Below are 17,592 nucleotides of genomic sequence, written 5' to 3'. Positions count from 1 at the left end.
TAGGTACATAGGGCATGGGCGCTTGTGTTTACATTTGAATTTAAATAGAAGAAGGTTAAAAAGGTAGAAAGTAATGTTTAGTAGCTGGCTTAGTCGGAATAATTGTATCTGAACGCTGGAGAGGTGTTCCATAGGTTACCATAGGGCTGGCTCTTTCCTCGGTCGACGTATTGGCAGCCAGAAAACGAGAAAACGCAGCCGGCGGCTTGAAATATTTTAATTTGAAGACATCTTGGCACTAACTAGACATGGGTTCTAGATCCATAATATTGAAGACACTCTTTTGAAATCTACCAAATTGAACTTATTCTTTTCTATAGCGACTAACAGTATATAGAGATAAGGCTTACGAAACCGAACGGACGAGCAAGACGAGCAGAGATCGAAGTTTGGGGAAACTATAAGTACGATACGTTCGAGTTTCATAAGAATAGCCCTGAATAATCCAAGCTAGTAACGGAGTCCTCGGATCCGCTCAATCTTCAGATCCGCTAGCACTAACAGTATATAAGATAAGCTTAACCACGGACGAGCAGACAGAGAGACTTGGGGAAACTATAAGGGTTCTTAAGAATACGAAACTAATACACTAAAAATATATTTTGCATTATCTGACTAGTCTACTTTCTAACACAAATCGATTCGACTTTCGACAAATTGCTCAGCAGCGGTCGATACCGCGATGGCCTGGCAATTGCGGTGAGCTAACTGGCTTCCTGGTTGAAAACACTATTTTAATTTAAATTAAAGATTATTGTTATTTGCTATAATGGTCTACGTAACCGAGGAAGTTTGGTTTTAAGGTACACAGGCACCGTATCATGCCATACCGTAATATGAACGTGTCATTAACGGAATGGCATAAGCGCAACGGCGACGGTTGGTAAGGAAGCGTGCTAGTGGGCATAGTCTCATACTATTCAATACAATGAATATATTTTTGCCTGACACTTTGCTATGACGGTCATGGTATGATATACGGTGTAATGGGTAGAGTCCTTAAAGCAGGGTTGCCAACGTAAAAACAGATAGAGATGCATCCAGTTACTATAACGATATTACGATAACAAATCCGTTGCGTTTCTATAGTAGCTTAACTCAGTACACAACACACACGAAGTCCTTATCCCCAAATTTAAAATTAACTTTGACCGGTGACAAGTCTTTCCATTTTTAAACATTGGAAAGCACGATGAAAATTATTAACAGCTAAGTATCATATTATGCAAAACTTCTAAGCTCGTTCATTATCATTATCATAAATGTTACCAGACTAAAATATTGAACCAGTTTTAAATGCGCGTGGGAATATTTACAGTTTGAACATTTGAACTAATGAATGACATTCCACGTGAATGGAGCGTAAAACGTAGTAAGTAATTAATAGGTTATAAAACCATCGGATTTTTGTCTAATATATGAAGTACATAAAGACACTACGAACTCTACATATTTTATCATGTTTTTAAAACAAAAGACTCATATTATCTAGTGACCTTGAAGAGTTCAAATATTGACTTGAGTGCATCTTGAGGTCAACAGCAGACTACCGGCAAGGTTAGCACAGCTTGCGCGGCGTATACATATTCAATTCATAGCAATTGTAAATATCTAAAAGGCACTAAAGTAATCTTTATACGCGTTAAAACCAACTAACAAAGTTTAATGGAAACTCAGTACCCCTACCGTATAACTAGGTAAGTACACTTAAAAACGCTCGGATATTATTGGCACATGGGGTCGATTTTCTATCTTAGTCTTCTACGAGTAGGTTGACAGCGTGTCCGCAATCCTGTGGTGTTGCGGGTGTGCCTGGGAGGCAGTGCTCGCTTACCATCAGTTAAAGACAAATTACAAAGTTAATGTTTTCCTCAAGAGTGACTCGCTATTGACCGCTTTATATTATTTGTTGATTTGCAGTATATTCATGTCTATTTGTCTATCTCTGTAACGGCTAAACATACTCCTACCACGTATGTACCTCAAACTCACAATAATAATCGAGATAAATATATTGCATATCAACAAAATAATAAAAACCGGTCCAGCCTTACTCGGTCTTTTGTCAATAAAATTAAAAGCAATATGTTTCTTGTTTATATACACACTATATGTAGATATGTAAATTTAAGCTGGCTGTTCTCGAGATATAGCCTTGTGACAAACAGACGGATAGAGAGGCGTCAGTACAGGATTCCGTTTGTCACCCTTGGGCACGGAATCTTAAAAAATAAATTACCGAGACAAGAGTCACAGAATCAGCCAATACCAATTATACCAAGCATCAAATTATCTTGATTCTTGAGCATTGTTTCCAATATCCAGCAAAAAGTGATGCCACAAAAAGGACTCCTCAGAACCGCAACACAAATAAACCGAGCAATTGTACTAATTTCACAATGCATGAGTGATTATACCCCGCAGTAGACTGATACGTGCATTGAGCAAAATATTTTGAAACAGTTATGTAACGCTGGTAACACAGGCACCGAGGACGCTGATGACTCCCATTAAAATAAATACCAAGACAGAAGAATCTATTACGATCAGGGTGGCCAACATAAACCATTTATTTGGCTTGAGTTGCTTCTATTTTCAAAATTTATATGAGGTGCTTTGTAGGAGATAGCGACGTGCAATCAGGAACAACCCGTTATGGAACGTAAAAGCATTAGCCTAAGTAACTGAAGTTTAAAAACAAACGTAAGCTACAGAGTTCATCATAATGTGAACGTAAATAGGCGGGATGTAATTTTGGGATCAAATCAAAGAAAAATGCATTCGCTTTTATAAACACGCGATGATAATTGGGAATAATTCGAAAGAAATAATAAACAGTAACTCTGGCTTTAGGGTTGAACTCATGTACCTACTCAGAGCAGATAGTGAAATAGAGCAAAACAAACTTTAATTTACACACACCTGCGAAACAAATGGAATGATGTCTGTGCAGTTCCCAATCCGCACTGGTTCCGCGTGAGAACTACGACTCAAGCCCTCTTATTCTAAAGAGGTCTGTGCCCTGCAGTGAGACATATATAGGCCGAGATGATAGAGAGTAAAGGTAACATAAGAAAATGATAGAGCAACCGTAATTGTGGCCCATTGATGCATTCAGTTTCCTACTTTGCGACTGGCGTGATGCGATGTGTGTGACGCGGGGCGATGATTAAGATTGATTGTGATGTGTCAACGATCCCAAACATTGGTGCTGTGCAAGCGGACGCTGATACGCCATTGGGCAATGCGTTTCGGTGGTACCTGCATGCAACGTCTAGCCAAGCTAACAACCAAATAAGCTTGTTTCTACACCTTCGTTTTGCGCTAGTATTTCATACGCTACACTAGCGTTATCCCACAGCTTTGCTGAAAATTACGCAACATCCCTTCTTAGTGCAATTCTGTATTCTCAAGGAATATGTTTGCCAATTTGCAAGTCTTTATTTATATGGATGATGTGTGCCAAATGTACAATATTCCGAAATAAAAAAAATTGAATTTGAATTTATCTCCAGTTGTTTAAGCTGTGTGTTCTCTGTCAGTCATGCAGTCAGTCACGTTAACTCGCGTTTTATTTTTATAGGTACCGATACCGGACTCCAATGAACCCGGAATCTGCTTTTCCTATTTAGATTTTGATAGCCATTACGGATAAAGACCACTAAGTAATTAGGTATTAATCTTAATTATCGTACGATCCACTGTCCTTGCGAATAGTCAGTCACCACTAGGACCTTAGATTAGCTAGGTATATCTTTCTGTACAATTTCTACCTATATGATTCATTAATTACTTATCAAACGATAAGATTACTGAAATAATTGCTATTGCATTCGCTTTTTATGAATAATTATTTTTTTCTCAACTCATCGTTTTAATCATCTTTTGTTATGTTTTCGCTTTCGCTGAATGTGGCCCGTTCTACAAAAAGGAGTTCACAGTTTTAATTAAAATACAGCAGATTTTTTATCAAGCTAAGATTAAAGCCAACAATGACCAAGCGTATTAGGGTTTAACAAGTTATCAAGTAAATAGTGGCGGATTTGTTTTTTAGGAGTGTAGGCCACTTTATATCCGTCGCCCTATGTAACTTTCTAAAATAATTTTCTCGTTGAAATCTGCCGCCCCTAGGCCGCGGCCTATACGGCCTATAGACAAATCCAGGACTGAGTAAATATCTAACATTAAATTCATCATGTTACTGAACGATTATGTAACTCGATGATTTATCTGATCTCTGACATTCGGTGGTCATACGCACACCGATTTAGGTCGCGTGCATTCAACCGGCGAATGCGATCAACCGTATCGAGTGCACACCTGTTGCCACCGAGATACGGGAAAAAGCTGGCACAAAATTTTGCAATTTTATTTATTAACACATAAAATTACTACAGCTGCATCAGCTGCAGTGTGTCGAGTAATTAAATGCTTCTAACGTTGGATCTAGAAAACCCGGTCTAGATAAAAGTCGAGATACCTAAGTAAGTTGGTACTGCGTAAATCTTCGTTCTCTGCAAACACAGATAAACTGCAATGTAAAGTGACCTTCAGGAAAAAATTAAGAAAGTACTGCACAAGAAAGATTGAGCGATTTCTTCATGTAATAATGAATGCTATAATTTTAGCAACACGTCCGCACAAAACAAAAATCTTGATTGATTGCTCGTAACCGGCATAGCGAGCCGAATCACTTTCTCCGATCTGCCTCAGGTTTTATTTTTTGCTCTAATGTTACATTAGTAGTAAGATAACATTCGTTAATTTCTTCTAAGTAATCAAAAGAAATGAGATCGGTGATTGGGTTGGACGTTGGACGGCGTTCGCGCGGAGTAATTGCAACGTGCGGGCCTCGCGCGCGGCGCGCGGGCTCAGTCCGGTCGGCGCCTCCAGCGCGGGCACGCCACTCAGCCTTCCGCCTTCAACCAACAATAAAACATGGCTGAAAACCACGCCACATAAATCGTCGACGTAGCCTCTCAGTTTTTGCGCGTGTGACAGAGATGAGCGAGGAACAGGAGCAGTGCGACTCGCTCAACTCATGGGAGCTCAACGGGCTGAACTCTCTGGACCTGTGGGACTACACTGTGGAGCTGGAATGTCTGCAAGGAACCGAAGGTTAGACTTGCGCAAGGCTAAGGCCTTACTCTAGTCGTTGCGCTCACGAAACGCTTCGCGTTGCACCATGAAATTGTTTTACTACTTAAGTTTAGTTCCTTTTAACGGTGTCTTAAATTGGCTGTCTATCTCGTGGTCGGTAGCGGTGTTAAGCTATTGTCTGTTTAATTGCAGTTTTCCTGGTGTTTTTTATTTTATGTATTTCTCACTTCTTGGAATAGTTATTGTAGAGTTAAGTGCGCGATTATTAAAAAAACATAATTAAGAACTCTTGTGTTGGCACTGCTATTATTGCCATTATATGATGTTGACAGACTGCCATAATGACGGACGCCCAAAGGTTCTTCGCATTTATTTATGCGATCATTTGTTCCACGAGTGAACGTTCTTTCAAAATCCCATCTTAGAACGACCAATGACGAGGGCTTTAGCATTAGCAGAACTAGATCTCCATCATTGGTTTAATTGCGTCATCTCGGTATAATTGAACTTCCCGCATGGCCCTGTGACTTGCATGTCAACGATCATCAAGCCATTAACTCATATTTACAAGCACCAGTACGTCTATTTATGTAGACGACAGTATTGCATATTTGATATTTTAATTATTGGACAAAGATTATCAATATGTTTAAGCCTGATAAGTCGTTGCACCATTTATCAGTTTGACGTAGATGCCATTGTGTAATTTACAATTATTATTAACATTTTTTTTGGACCGAAAATGATTCAATTTGCATACAAAAATAACAAAACTCATTAAAATTAATATTATACAGTCAGCATCAAGCGCAAAGGCGCCCAAATACATATTACTGACTACCTTCTGACGCCCATAGCATAGACTCGACTGAATATTATTAACAATTTGGTCACTCCCTTATATTTTGACGTTGACTATACCTATTTACGTAATCTAAAGCTGTCAAGGTAACGTCATACATAAGCGACAAAAAAGACAGACGTTGAATTAATTACAGCGATATTGAAAAACAACAACCATGCCACTTCATACTAAACGTATGCAGGTGCGTAGCTTACTCGTACAGTACAGCCACACAATAAACGAATCTATGTGTAGAGTCAAAAGCATATAATGTCGTATAGATTTCTTGGGTTTATCCGACTTATTCGTTTTAACAGGCTAACTGTAGGCATGTACTTTACCACAGCACAGCTGAAACAAAAATATTTTCAAACGTCTGTACCATTTTGAAATCGATTTCAGTTTTATCTTCCTTGGCAGACATTGGTCCTTATTAACATTCTTTGCGAAATGGTTCCACAGCTGTATGCAATTATTTTTAGGGTTCTGTAGTCAAAGTGGTAAAAACGGAACCCTTTTAATTTCATCACAAGTAATATTGAAAATTTGCCGTATATTATTATGAAACCCTATAATGAACGTGGCCCAACGCAATTTGGCCGGTCTTTTTCCTTTTTTTGGCTCTGAGTATCTAAACAACCATTTACTTCATATTAAAATGAAAAAAAAAATCATACGTATCACCGTGCGATGACATATTATACCTACAATTATGTCGTACCTCCATGCCGTGGCTACATCATTATTTTGACTTCCGTATTGACGTATGCTAAAGTATTAAATTGTAGCAAACATTTTTACCCCCGACGGAAAAAAGGGGTGTTATAAGTTTGACCGCTATGTGTGTCTGTGTGTGTGTCTGTCTATCTGTGGCACCGTAGATCTTAAACGGGTGGACCGATTTGAACGCGGATTTTTTTTATTTGAAAGCAGGTTTTCTAGCGATGGTTCTTAGACATGTTTCATCAAAATCGGTTCAGCCGTTTATAAGATATTGAACTTTGAAGTGACAAAGTCGGGGATTTTACACATAATAATATATCGAGTCAGTTGATAACTTTTTTTTTTAATAATATGAAAAAAGTATCTCGTTAAAAAAATATTTTAATACATACCTACACAGCATTACAATGTTCAGATCATCATCGAGATTAAAAATATTTTTTCCGCTGGCTGGCAATGTTTACAAATGTTTATGTTTATATCTTTTGATTAACAATCGACAATGGATTTAGCTCAGCGATGTCACTCGCCTTCGTGAATGTGCATTTAAGTTATTAGTACCCGGGCGACTGAGCTTTGCTCGGGCTAAAACTCGTTAAGCGTTTTCTCAATGATAAGACCAAGCTAGATTGATTTGTCATCCCCGAAAACCCCTACATACCAAATTTCATCGAAATCGTTGGAGCCGTTTCCGAGATGTAGGCAACTAGTTGTTACGACGCCACGCCACTGGTACTTACTTTAAAGAACTTGTTGTACGAACTAAGTAAAATTCTGTTATAGAATTCTTCAAAAATGTGTTTAGTAAATATTTTTGGAGAAAGATTCAAGACAACAAGCAAATAACCGTGAACTAAACCTAATGGATAATGAATAAACAATTAGCTAATAGTACCTATTGCTATGGCGCCCAATTGTTATTTCAGTCACTTATGGAAGGAAATAATAATATTCCTAAATTTGTTAATTATTATAATTAGATATAATCGACTTAACTTAAAAATGATACTATAGTTTAAAAAAAGTAAAACCGACTCCAAAAAAAAAATGGAACCGACTACAAATTCCTTGAAAATATTTTACTAGCACTAGGTACCTACTAGCTCGAAGTCGCACGAGCCAGCAGGAATGGAACAATAGTCGTCTACCTTACTTACATACATACTATGGGTTTCAATCCATCATGCTGGGTCGTGCTGAGTCACCGACTTCGAGCTAGTAGGTAGGTACCTAGTGCTAGTAAAATATTTTCAAGGAATTTGTAGTCGGTTCCATTTTTTGTTATTTTTTTGGAGTTGGTTTTACTTTTTTGTTATTTTTTTTTATTTCTCACTTTTTAGTGATTCGTAGCCAAAGTACATCTCGCAACGATTCCATGTAGCCCAAACACGGCTTAGTTACGCTGTTTTATAACAGAGTTCCGTGGCCTACCTTCCGGCTTCACCATCAGATCAGTTCGAAAGAATCATTAACTTAAAGCTGCTTCTTAGTCGCTTATCTAGGTATATTAATAATGATCGTTTATAGACGAGCGAGCATTACCTACTTAGATTTGGCCAGTTCCATTGGTCATCTACGGTCTTCTTCATCAGGTCCAGTTTACCAAATGATACTTTCTGAATGTAAATGCTCATCTTAATGCTAAAAATGCCAAAATCGCCATAGGTGTGCCTATAAAATTTGAGGTTTGCCCTCGATTTCCCTAGGATCGCATCATCAGATCTTGACTTGGTGACTATGGGACCACCTCAGAAGAATACCCTTTCGAATAAAAAAATAATTTTGAAAATCGGTCCGCAATTGACTGAGTAATCGGCGAACATACATAAAAAAAATACAAACATTGGAACATAGAACCTCCTCCTTTTTTGAAGTCGGTTAATTAAGTCCAGGTTATTTCATCTTATTATCGTCCAGGTTTGTTTACTTAACTAGGTAACCTTTTGTAGCTTAACGCTGGGAATTATGTTACATACAACATATTTCTACTTTTATTTAAGTATATGCTTTGAAAATGTGTTTAAATAACAGTAAGGTCGCGTAAGGTGTACAACTGTACACATAAGATAAAATACCATATTTTTGCGTTATTTTTCACGCACTTTGACTCAAGTCACGAATATAAAAACTTACGATAATTATAAATTTACGCTAACGTACCGCGATTAAAAATTGTTTTAGGAACCCAGCTACCTAAATGAAATAACTTTAACTTTCATTAAGTTTCATTTATGGTCATGAAACATTTTTTCATACATTTAATGCTCATTTTGTAATCTCTCATAGGTCAGAGATCGTTTATTGTGCACACCAGTCGCCGAGGCCATTGACCTTATCACATCACATACTTGTCATACGAAAGTGGCACTAAAAACAATACTATAAAGGTTACAAAATGAGAAACCGATGTTCATCTGTTTTTAAATTGTTAATGCCGAAAGAAATAATGAGCCACTATGAGTACAGCGATAAATGCGCTGATATTTTGCATGGACTGAAAAATTGCGTAGTGTTACTATTTAACAAGCCTAGAGTAAGTAAGTAGTAATGAGTCTAGAATCTATATCAAAGCACGTGAGTGGTTATTACGACTCTACAACGGTGCGCGCAGTAAAAAGCGTTGTGTGTATTATCATTTCAAAAAGTAGTCCTACCTCTTAAGTTCTATTACATTCTTAGGACAATCGGGTTAAAAAGTATATGTCTCATTTACTATAACTAGGTACAAGCCTTTTTTTTATTTGAAACAAGTCTACCGAGTTTTTCAATTCACAATAGCCCGATAATGCGAGGCGCTGCCGCAGGCCATCATTTCCCATTTTAATTAACCCCCGACGCAAAAAGAGGGGTGTTATAAGTTTGACCGCTATGTGTGTCTGTGTGTGTGTCTGTCTGTCTGTCTGTGGCACCGTAGCTCTTAAACGGGTCGACCGATTTGAATGCGATTTTTTTTTCAATTGAAAGCAGATTTTCTAGCAATGGTTCTTAGACATCGGTTCAGCCGTTTTTGAGATATTGAACTTTGAAGTGACAAAGTCGGGGTTTTCCAACTTTTTGTTGGTTAGGTTATAATTTAATCGTCTACATCTAAATCGTTCAGTAGCAGCCCAACTGCGGCCCATGGCTTCCAAGCGTTGGCAATGTAAACCCAAAAATTCAGTCATCATCATCATTATCATCAGCCAGAAGACGTCCACTGCTGAACAAAGCCCTCCCCCGTAGAACGCCACAATGAACTACAACTCGCCACTTGCATCCACCGGTTGCCCGCAATTCTCACGATGTCTTCAGTCCACCTAGTGGGAGGCCTGTCAAGTGTCAACGCTTCGTCTTCCGGTTCGCGGTCCCCACTCGAGAACTTTTCTCCCTCTCCTCTGCCACTTCAACTGGCATATTTAAAAAAATTCAGTAGTATAACAAATTACAGAGAAAAGGGTGTTATTACACGCTTGCGCATCAGAATCGTTAGATCAGCCGCGCCTGAGAACGTCGTGCGAGAAAGTTATCATACTAACCTCCATCCGTTATGTTACAGGCGATAGCGATAGAAATTGAGGCATTGTGTGTAACAACAAAGACTTATTTGAAAGTTACGTTCGCAGATTTTAGTACAATATCGCGGTTGGGTTGTATAATAATCCTCTTTAAACGTGATAGAAAATAATAATATACCAAGCCATGTCAAATGCAATTGCAATAAATAAGAATCGATCAAAGCTGGATCAGTTAAGAAAAATTTTACGTATGTCCAACACTCTCTTAGCTGCTGGGGCTCTGGGGTACAAACCAATGCCTTACCTATTGTCTTAACTTTGGAAGCAACGTCGTCGTCATCGATTTCACCACTTATTACTGTCACATGAGTGCTAGGCCGAGTTTAGACTTGCAAGAAAAATCGTGCAAGTTGCATTACATTGCGATGCTCGATTGACCACTACAAACTTGTTGGCTTTACGGCCTCGCAATGTAATGCAACTGGCACGATTATTCTTGCAAGTCTAAACTCGACTTTAGGCTACTTATTGTCTCACGGTCGACCACCATCGTCGTGGAAAACTTTATTGGGGAAGACCTATGTCCAGAAGTGGACGTCTTTAGTATGATATGATAATGATGGCGATTATAATACCTAAAAGCTTTCCTTTCACACGCGCTGTTAATCGATAAAAAGTTGTCTGCTTATCAGCAAAGAAAAACGTCTGTTTCCTGACAAGATATGCATAACGATTTAGTTTTCATGCACTTTGTGTTGATGTGTTTGTGGTATAACATTTGAAACCCGTTTGGTTACGGCTGCAATAGACAGACACATAAAATACCAATTTTATAACCAATAATTACGTGCGTGCAACAGTGTAATAAATAGGTAAGTACCTAACCTGCATGGAAGTGTTAAACGATTGGTTAGCAAATTTTTAAGCCAGATTAAGTCCTGCACAATCCACCCAATTACATATATCTATTGCAAGGAGAGTGGGTCGAGCTGTGGATGTCAACTTGTGCTTTTGGTCGAGTCTCAGCTTCGCACCATCGTAGTAAACTCTTCTGGTAGATCCCGCATGTGTTATTTTGATTAACACCACTTATACGGAACCAATAAATACTCGTATTCATATTTTTTAATCAAACCTTACTTTGCAGGGGTCTTTGTGTATGAACTAAAGCTAAACAAAAAGTGGCTTTGCATGAGGACATTGGACAGAGGAGTTGTACAGACATAGTTGTCTTACACGTGACGTGTGGTCTCAGAGTAACAAACGGAGTACCTGACTAATTCAATATCTAAAGTTTATTTTACTTAAGTCGAAACCCTCTCACGTGTCTTTTTATAAGCCTATCAGCGCTTATGGAAAAGTCACATTTGTTCATAAATAAATATTCGCTGCTCGAACTATTTTTCAATAGGCGTCCATTTCGCTCCGTGTAAACCGCGTCAGATAACAGAAGAAAAAGTCTGTTCTAGAAAAAAAATACTAACATAGGCAAAGGAAAAAAAGGATTGTATTGTGAGGAGGAAAGGATTATATATGAACATGGTCGCAATAAATAAAATGAATAAATTAATGAATAAATCATTAACTATGACATTAATTATATACAGGTTCTGTGATGAATCAACTGCTTTCTGACTTGTGACAGCATTTTCTGAGTCTAGCAGCTACACCACATTCCTTATAAACGGCAATTTCAAAATAAACAAACTCTATTCTATTGTATGCATATGTTTAGTTTAGGCATTGTACATTTCAAAGCGCTGACTGTTACGTAGTGCACTGAGGCATAATGCGTGTGGTCCGAGGTAGAATTAAAATTAATTAGACGTTAAGAATCTAAACGACTTCAAATTACAAATTTTAGGCGCATCCAACATGCTGTCATAAAGTGGAAATAGCTGATTTTTAGAGCGAAAAATATTTCCTTATACGAACTTACCTAATATCCGTTCGTAAAACTGTCTCATGTTGGTACAGTCGAAATCGAATGATACGACGTTATGTAGGTAAATTGCCACAGAAAACAAAACACGACAACACAAATAAAATAATTATCTACACGTATAAGCTGGCAACGGGCTCAGGCTGATGTTTCAAACATGGGTTCCCAACATGCTGCAAAACAAGATGCTGGCACCTTGGTTTAACCGTCACATTGAAGCTTTCTTACTATTACGTCCGCACGCTCCGACGTTGGCAAATTACGCCTCAAAAGTCTACACTTTCATCAAGCAATCCTTTTCATTGACCCCAATTTAACTGCCAGAACGTAAATAGGAGTTAATGGCTTTGTTCTCCACCGCCAAGGTTAGACTAAAGTAAAGAACGCCTTTCACATGAGTTATTATCGACATGCACGCAACGTTACGCGGCTGGTTTTGGTGGTAGGTAAGCGGGGTGGGTCGAAGCCAGCAATGTGCATCGTTATGAAATGACGTCGACGTCATTGCACGTGACGGTGTGCTGTGAGTCAGCAGTAAATATCTCGTTGCGCTAGCCGGCGGGGAATTATCCGTGCTCCATCTGAGTTGTCGCAACGCTAAGCTTCGGTAGCTGCGGTGTTGCCAAGGTAGTAAAACGAGGTGTTGGTGAGGTGGCAAATATTAAACCATTTTCCAACATTTTGGTTTTGTATCCAGCGCTGGCTCTAGCCCTATCTAGGTCGTAGAGCGAGATAGTCTTCCTTCACCTCTTCTGCGCCTCTCAAAAGGCGCCATTATCATTTGATCTTGCAATGTAAACTGGAAAATGGCGCCCCTTGCCATTTGGCGCCTAGAGCGATGGCTGTGCCCTGGGGTAGAGCAGTTTATATCTACCGCTAAATGAGAACCTTCTATCGGAATCTGTGCGAAGTATTATTAGGATCTTTTATTTCAATAGGTAGTTCCTTGGAATGATTCCATTTTTGGACAATTCAGTTCTTAAGTTTAACTTCATAATTATTGCCTACGCGTGGTACCTTTTTGTTTGAAAATCTGAAGTAGAGGACAGAGGACTAAATAGAAAGTTACATGTGAATAATTGACTAAAATTAATGGCTAGCAGCAAACACAGTTCTGTTGTTCTGTTCAGACGACATTTCCATCAATTTTGCAACACTGCCGTAACGCTGATTCCAATACAATTATTTGTCTCAGCCTGCCGTCTTTCACCGCCGCGTTAGCGTCGCTCTCACCGTGCTTATGGCGATTCGATTTACCTAAATAACTGCGACTGGGTGACTTCAAAATTCAAATATTGCCTCGGTTGTTACAGATCTGCAGCTAGCGGCGGAACTTGGCAAGACACTGTTGGAGAGGAACAAGGAACTTGAGACAGCGCTGCGCCAGCACCAGAATGTCATCGAAGATCAGACGCAAGAAATCGAAGTAAATAAAATCTTTTTCAATGATTGCTAAACACATAGAAAATCATATCAGCCGTAGGACGTCCACTGTTGGACATAGGCCTATCCTCCATAGACCTACAGTTGCTTCGAATTGGAAACGGCCTGCATCCATCGTAAGCCCGCGGCTTTAACCAGGTCATCCGTTTATCGGTGGACGTCCTACGTTGCACTTGCCGTTCCGCGATTCTATTCGAGAAATGTTCGGCACTAGGTACAGGTGATGAAATTGTTTTACGTGCTCTTAACGCATTCACTACTACCGACGCATACTTATATGCGTTTTCGGAACTTCTCCCAGTGCCGCTGGCATAATTATTATCTCGAACGCAGATGTGAGATGTATTTTCAAATAACTTTTTGATTTTTTTGTCGCCAAATGCTATCTATTTCCGAAGATTTATAAACATTTTTTTAAGTTACTGAGGCGAACTACTTGCACTTATGATTTATGACTTTAATCGTAGTAGGTACCTCCCAGCGCAACATTTAGAATCTTAACAACATACCTAAGAATATATCGAGCAAATTCATAATCTATATACTTAGATGATACCTATATAAGAAACCCTTAGTCACGTTCACTTTTCCAAGCAATAACTATTAGTAAAGACTTCTTATTCTTTTTGACTTCTACACATAGGTTACTTACGTAGATACCCAGTTCTAAATATCATTGTTCTTAGGTATAACGGTTATTAAGTTTACGAATATATCAGTACTCAGTAGGTTAGGTAAGGTACTAAAATGTTGTTAATTGTTGTTGTTAATTGATTTCAGTACTTAACAAAACAAACAGTCGCACTGCGCGAAGTTAACGACTCAAGACTGAGAATCTACGAGCAACTCGAAGTTAGCATCCAAGACTTGGAGCGCGCCAACCACAGATTAGCCGTCGACCATGCTGCCGACAAGAAACACATTAAAACGTGAGTTGATTGCTATCCACACAACCAAACCAAACAAATACACACCTTAAAACCAACGCCGTAAACATCACAACGCTTAAAATAAACTCGAATCTAGTTGCACGAACCTCATGTTTAACTTTTTATGCGTTGAATACGGAATCACTCTTAAACATATTTCTCATAATTATGTATGAATGCGTCGGAACATTAATCTCGCACCGCATTAACGTCAGCTTAGAGAAGTAACATTACTCACGCCTACTTCCTCTTATTCCAGTTTGTGCTCAAACATTGAAACGCTGGAGGGCAAATGCGAGGATCTGCAAAAGACTGTTGACGACTTGAAAGCGCAGTTAGAAATCGCAAGGCGACGCGCTGAACGGAAACCAGAGAGCACTGAGAAACCCAAAGAGAAGGAAGTCAAGCCGGCCGAATCCATCACTCCGAACACGAAAAAACTCGACGTGACGAGCACGCCATTAAAGACAATCGCACCTCTCCCAGAACTGACTAAAGAGGATGAGGATCTGCTCAGGATAAGCGACGAGTTACGAGAAAGTAAGGTAGCGTTTGCCCAGGAACAACGGAGAGTCACGGAGCTCGAGGAACAGCTGGCGTCTATGGTCCAAGAGAATAACAGGCTACAGGAGCAGTTACGAAATTGGAATCAGAAAGACGATGAGCCCAAATCGATGCATGAGGAATTCGCGATCTTAGAAGAAGTCAGGTAAGACATAAGACACGTTTTGGTAAACAAGTTCGTAAGTTTAAAAAGCAAATCCAACCACGGAAAATGCAGCTATAACACTCGCGCTCCAAAGAAAATACCTCACTTACTTTTCAAATCATCTAAAACGCTTTAGAACTGGACATTCGCATAATAGTACCTACTTATATGACGGTACAAAACAACTCTACCCTGGAGCTCCGCTGCAGTCGTGTACAGTCAACTACAAAGATATTGTACGAACGGCCTAAGTTAATAAATAATGTGGGCACGACTTTAATGTTAAGTCAATACAGTATACATATTTTTGTAATTTTAATCTATTTGTAGTTCACTGTACAAAATATAACATTTGTGAGGATTTAATTGAAGCCATGTCTTTATACATATTTAAGGAACAAAATCAAAGCCCTGATAGTTAGCAAACCCAGTCGCATTATTTTAATATAACCCAGGGGTCGCCTTATGTTTTGTGATTGTGACGTTATAATATTCTATAACGTTTTTGCCTTTCCTTCACTACCCTACTCCGTTGCAGACAAGGTCAACTATGCATCCGATGTCTAAGGGGCGTGGAGCGCGGAGACGACATGTCTTCCATGCTAGATGGTGATGACGATGACAGAAGTGCCATCAGCTCTCTTATCCTCAGTCCCTCCATCCAAGACAGCCCAAGAGATGAGCTCGTCACAACAAAACTTATCAAGTTTGATGTAAGTATCTGTATAAAGATTCATGTACAAGTACTTATTTATTTCCTTATGTGTATAGCTGTCTTTATCTTGTCTAAAACCTGTTCTTGTTTTGTGAATAACTTTCTGTCCCATTAACTTTCTGTATAGTCTTAAAATCTTTGCATTAATTAATCGTAAATCTAACTGCACCACTGTGAAAATATTTGCAAGTAATTAACAGTACTAACTCACGCTGGACTAATCATTCTACCAATCATAAGAACCAAGAAATAGGTAATAGGACATTTGCAAATCTCATTTGAAATTAGTTTCGTGTTCGTGGAGCTACACGACTAGAATATTCAAATACAGATCACTAAGTAGCTGTCGCACATTTTAGTACTCGCATGCGAGTCATACATAAGTCAAGTCATTTCCCTTTAAAATCTCATGTGAATGTTTCACTCGTTTCTAGGCGACAAAGCTTTTCCAACTGCCCCTGATGTTGTTGCTCACGCTTTGCATATGCATTATGAAGCGCATTTGCAGTAGTTTTCTTTGGATTTATCGTATGTAGTCGAAGGTACGTCCATTACTGACACGTTACTAGTGTAAGCGATCAGAGCACGCTAATGAATTGGTGAAGGTAATTGTGACATCCGTAGACCCCGGATTTTTGTCGCAAACGTCACAGTAGGGTAGTTTGGGGAGTAAATGGAACGGTGTTAATTAATACGGCTGTGTAAATGATGATGATGAAGATTATGATGTGTGTTAAGATGGTCCCAAAGGAGACCGGCAGATTGTTGATTTGGGACCATTACGTGATGTTTATTGTATTTTGTTTTTATTTTTACCCATCTTCCCATGTTGTCACGAATAAACGATTTTCTTTCTTTCTTTCTTTAAATTAAAATTTAATACCTACATAAAAAATCCATTACAAGTAATTACAACAAATCAAAAATTTCGTTAGGTTTAAGTGTAACCCGTTCTGGTTTTTGTGTCCACTCACTTGTTGTTGGTGTTTTTTGCACGTAGATGTTTTTGGACGGTGAGATGATCTTTGGGACCATTCTCACACAGACATTATCATCATCATCATTTACACAGCCCTATTAATTAACACCGTTCCATTTACTCCCCAAACAACCCTATTGTGACGTCATTGCCACAAAAATCCGGGGTCTAGACATCAGTATTGGGTAAACCGCACGACAGTTGATTTCAGTCTTCCGAATCAAGCATGTTTATAATAACTAACACTAATAAACAAAATAACAACTTCTATAAACTTTAATGCACATTCCGATAAAAAAGTTGATTTAAATCAATTGTCACTATTGTAATGTGTCTAATTTTTGTGTGGAGTAATGGGTGTATGTTTGACTAATCATCTTAGAGTTCTAAAGTACTTATCATCAAGACATCATTTACCTATTCATTCATGTTAAAATACTGCATCCTATACAATGTTACGTTGAACATAGCATATTTTTCATACTATACGTTAATAGAGGTGCTTTTTTCTTCATCTATTCCATCAGAATATTACATAATTAATTACTTAATTATCATAGAAACCGATTATCATTTCAGTAACACACATTTTATAAAACAAATATCAAATTTGTAATACGTACATCGAGGATGCAATAACAATCATCATCAAAATTTTACTTTCTAAAGAATTAAATTACCGTCTTCTTTTACAAAATCATCAATATTCACATT

The 17,592-nt window shown here is 38.5% G+C and overlaps 1 protein-coding gene across 3 annotated transcripts in view; it reads left to right on the top strand.

Moving 5' to 3' along the window:
* Positions 1–17,592, top strand: part of Cen (cerebellar degeneration-related protein 2-like) — a 93,902-nt gene that overhangs the window by 74,302 nt on the left and 2,008 nt on the right. For 2 of the 3 annotated variants that reach the window (XM_074088167.1, XM_074088166.1), the window contains exons 2-5: positions 13,417–13,529; positions 14,327–14,475; positions 14,735–15,184; positions 15,723–15,897. In XM_074088167.1, coding sequence (XP_073944268.1) covers positions 13,417–13,529; positions 14,327–14,475; positions 14,735–15,184; positions 15,723–15,897 — 887 coding nt within the window. Of the gene's footprint in view, positions 1–4,853; positions 5,119–13,416; positions 13,530–14,326; positions 14,476–14,734; positions 15,185–15,722; positions 15,898–17,592 lie in introns of those variants that run through there. The other variant, XM_074088165.1, reaches the window with a different exon arrangement.

Source organism: Choristoneura fumiferana, chromosome 5 (genome assembly GCF_025370935.1).
Source record: "Choristoneura fumiferana chromosome 5, NRCan_CFum_1, whole genome shotgun sequence".
Lineage (NCBI taxonomy): Eukaryota > Metazoa > Arthropoda > Insecta > Lepidoptera > Tortricidae > Choristoneura > Choristoneura fumiferana.
This window is presented reverse-complemented; position numbering and strand designations above follow the sequence as displayed.